Consider the following 2,589-nt stretch of genomic DNA (forward strand, 5'->3'; position numbering starts at 1 on the left):
TAGGTTTTGCTAATGCCAGCTGCTGCTTGTTTGAGAGATTTTAGGGAAGTTTGAAGCTTGAGCCAGGACAGGCCATTCATATGGAAAAGTTGCTGCAAACAGCTTGGGTGGGGCTACAAATTGGATCAGGTGGGGTCACAGGGAATCAGCAGGGCAGAGCGTACAGTGTGAGCCAGGTTGATGGAGACTCAGATATGGCTACCAATCAGTTCTGCAATGGGGGAGGTCTCAGAAGAGAAACAAGGACCCCTGTGAGCACCCCTGTCTGGGAGAATGCCCATGAGTTCTAGCTCAGATACCAGACAATCCAGTTCCTCCCCATATGTCCTTGGATCCCTGAAAGCCCCAGCTCCGAGGGAGTGGGACTGTTTGAGTTTATGTGCAGGCCCTTTAAGAGGAAGTGCCTGGATCTCCAGTAGCTTTCCTTTCACTCAGCCATAGTACCCGCTGGTTTTTATAGCCTGAAGTTACATAGGCTTCTCTGATCAACCCATTCCAGGCCTCCACCCTCCTAGCAGTCTCAAGGTGGTGTTTTCTTCTTTGCTTCTCTAGTTGAAGAACTTCCATTCCACCAGATTTCAGGTGGTTCTGAATGATGGTTGTCCTGTACTTTAGTTGTAATTGTGATGTGGTTGTGGGAGGTGGCGTGTACTGGCATTTACCTACACTGCCATGTGGTTCTCCCTCCTAAATTTTCTCCGATGTAAATAGCCAAAGTGGTTTTTGTTTTCATGAGTGATACAAGAGAAAGTCATCTGGGACTGCAGGAGGTACCACATGTGGAGAGTGAGGCCTAGAACAGCTCACAGGGAGGAAAGCCAAGTTGAGAGAGAAAGAAAAAGACAAAGAAAGATTGTGTCCTGACAATGCTTGAGTTCCTGGACACAGCTATGTCTGAAGGCCCTGGGCTTGTCATATGTGTTAGGTCAGTGGTCGGCAAACTCATTAGTCAACAGAGCCAAATATCAACAGTACAAGGATTGAAATTTCTTTTGAGAGCCAAATTTTTTAAACTTAAACTATATAGGTAGGTACATTGTTATTAACTTAATTAAGGTACTCCTAAGCTGGCCTTTGCTAAAAACGTCCTCAATCTGATTGAGGTATGTTTACTGAGCTCAACCCCTTCCAACACTCCCATCCTCAACTCCTGCATGAATCGCGCGTGGGCACCTCCATCCCCACCCCCACCACCCCTGCGCTGCGTATCCCGAGGCCCACCCGCGCCGAGTCTCCCATCACCCAACCGACCGACACCCCCACTTCTTCTAACGCCACTTCTTCAAAATAGACTTGTTTCTTTTCTTAAACATTTTATTCATGTTATAGAGGGATTTCTTTTGTTTTTTGTTTTCCAATCATTAGGAGAGTGGTTGAGGAGTACTGAATCCATCACCACTTTGATGACACAGTCAAGATTCCAGATTCACATTTCCAGGTACCAAGAGTTCCCTCTAAATGCCACAATCAAGTCAGCCTTCGTTTATATTTCTTTCTACTGAACACAGCAATGCCCATTGGTATCTCTGAAGCGTAATCGCATCTTAGGTCGGTATTTCTCCAGGTAAAGCAGCTGTTTGGAATTGAATGCTCCCCTTCTTTTTTGTCTTATAAACTGAACTGCATCTTCATACTTCATTCCACATTCAATCAAAGCAAGTGCAACCAGCACAGGTGCCCTTCCCAATCCCGCAACACAATGCACTGCAACACAGCAACCTGGTTCTTCACGAAATTTGGTTTTTAATAGGTTTAGCCAATCATCCACTATCTGATTAGGGGGTGGTGCACCATCATCAAATGGCCAATCTAGAACATGGATTCCTTCTTTTTCAACTGGAGCTTTATCGTATGTAGCATCACAAACTCGAACCAAAGTTGTCACTCCATACTTCTTAAGTTCCTCTGTGAACTTGTTGAGGGTAGCATTGGTAGGGTTGTGAGTAATCAGAAAATGCATGTTCTCATAGGAGATCTCCACAGGGGCTGGACGGTTCATTATGGCAAATAAAAAGTGTGAGCGTGCGTGTGTGAGTGAGTTTCAATCGCACTGTATGTGCTCGCCCGCATGTGGTATTTTGTGGAAGAGCCACACTCAAGGGGCCAAAGAGCCGCATGTGGCTCGCGAGCTGCGGTTTGCCAACCACTGATTCCCACTTTGTCCCCTTTTTGTTGTTGTTGAGCCGGTTTGAATTGGGTTCATGTCACTGCAGCTGAGAGTCTTAATCATAGCCAGCAGTCTATGTCCGGTTGCTGGGGAACAAATAGGGAGAAGGAATAGAGCAGTATGGCATGATGGAGAAAGTTCTAGAATGAGTAGAGAGCCCTGATTGTCATCCCACCTCTGTGATAATCTATGGGTTTGCCTTGGTGACTGTTGCTTTGCCCCTTCGGAAAAAAGTCCTCAGCTTCTAAAAAAAGAGGGTAAGTGCCTGGTCTCTGGGGTTAGCAGCCTGGATTCTAGCCCCCAAATCTTCTACCTTCAGGTATGACTTTGGACAGACCCAAGTTAAACCCCAGCTTCTCAGTGTGTGCAAAGGGTAGATGTTTTAGAGATGTTGGGAGGACAGAATGAGGTCATGCATGTCT

General features: G+C 46.2%; 1 protein-coding gene across 1 annotated transcript; it reads right to left on the bottom strand.

The window, feature by feature from the left end:
* Positions 1-1,296: 1,296 nt before the first annotated feature.
* On the bottom strand, positions 1,297-2,036 carry LOC132215193 (protein tyrosine phosphatase type IVA 2-like). The gene has a single exon (XM_059662952.1). The coding sequence runs from the start codon at positions 1,997-1,999 to the stop codon at positions 1,496-1,498; it is 504 nt and encodes a 167-aa protein (XP_059518935.1). The 5' UTR covers positions 2,000-2,036; the 3' UTR covers positions 1,297-1,495.
* Between the last annotated feature and the right edge of the window lie 553 nt (positions 2,037-2,589).

The sequence above is a fragment of the Myotis daubentonii genome, chromosome 14, assembly GCF_963259705.1.
Source record: "Myotis daubentonii chromosome 14, mMyoDau2.1, whole genome shotgun sequence".
NCBI lineage: Eukaryota > Metazoa > Chordata > Mammalia > Chiroptera > Vespertilionidae > Myotis > Myotis daubentonii.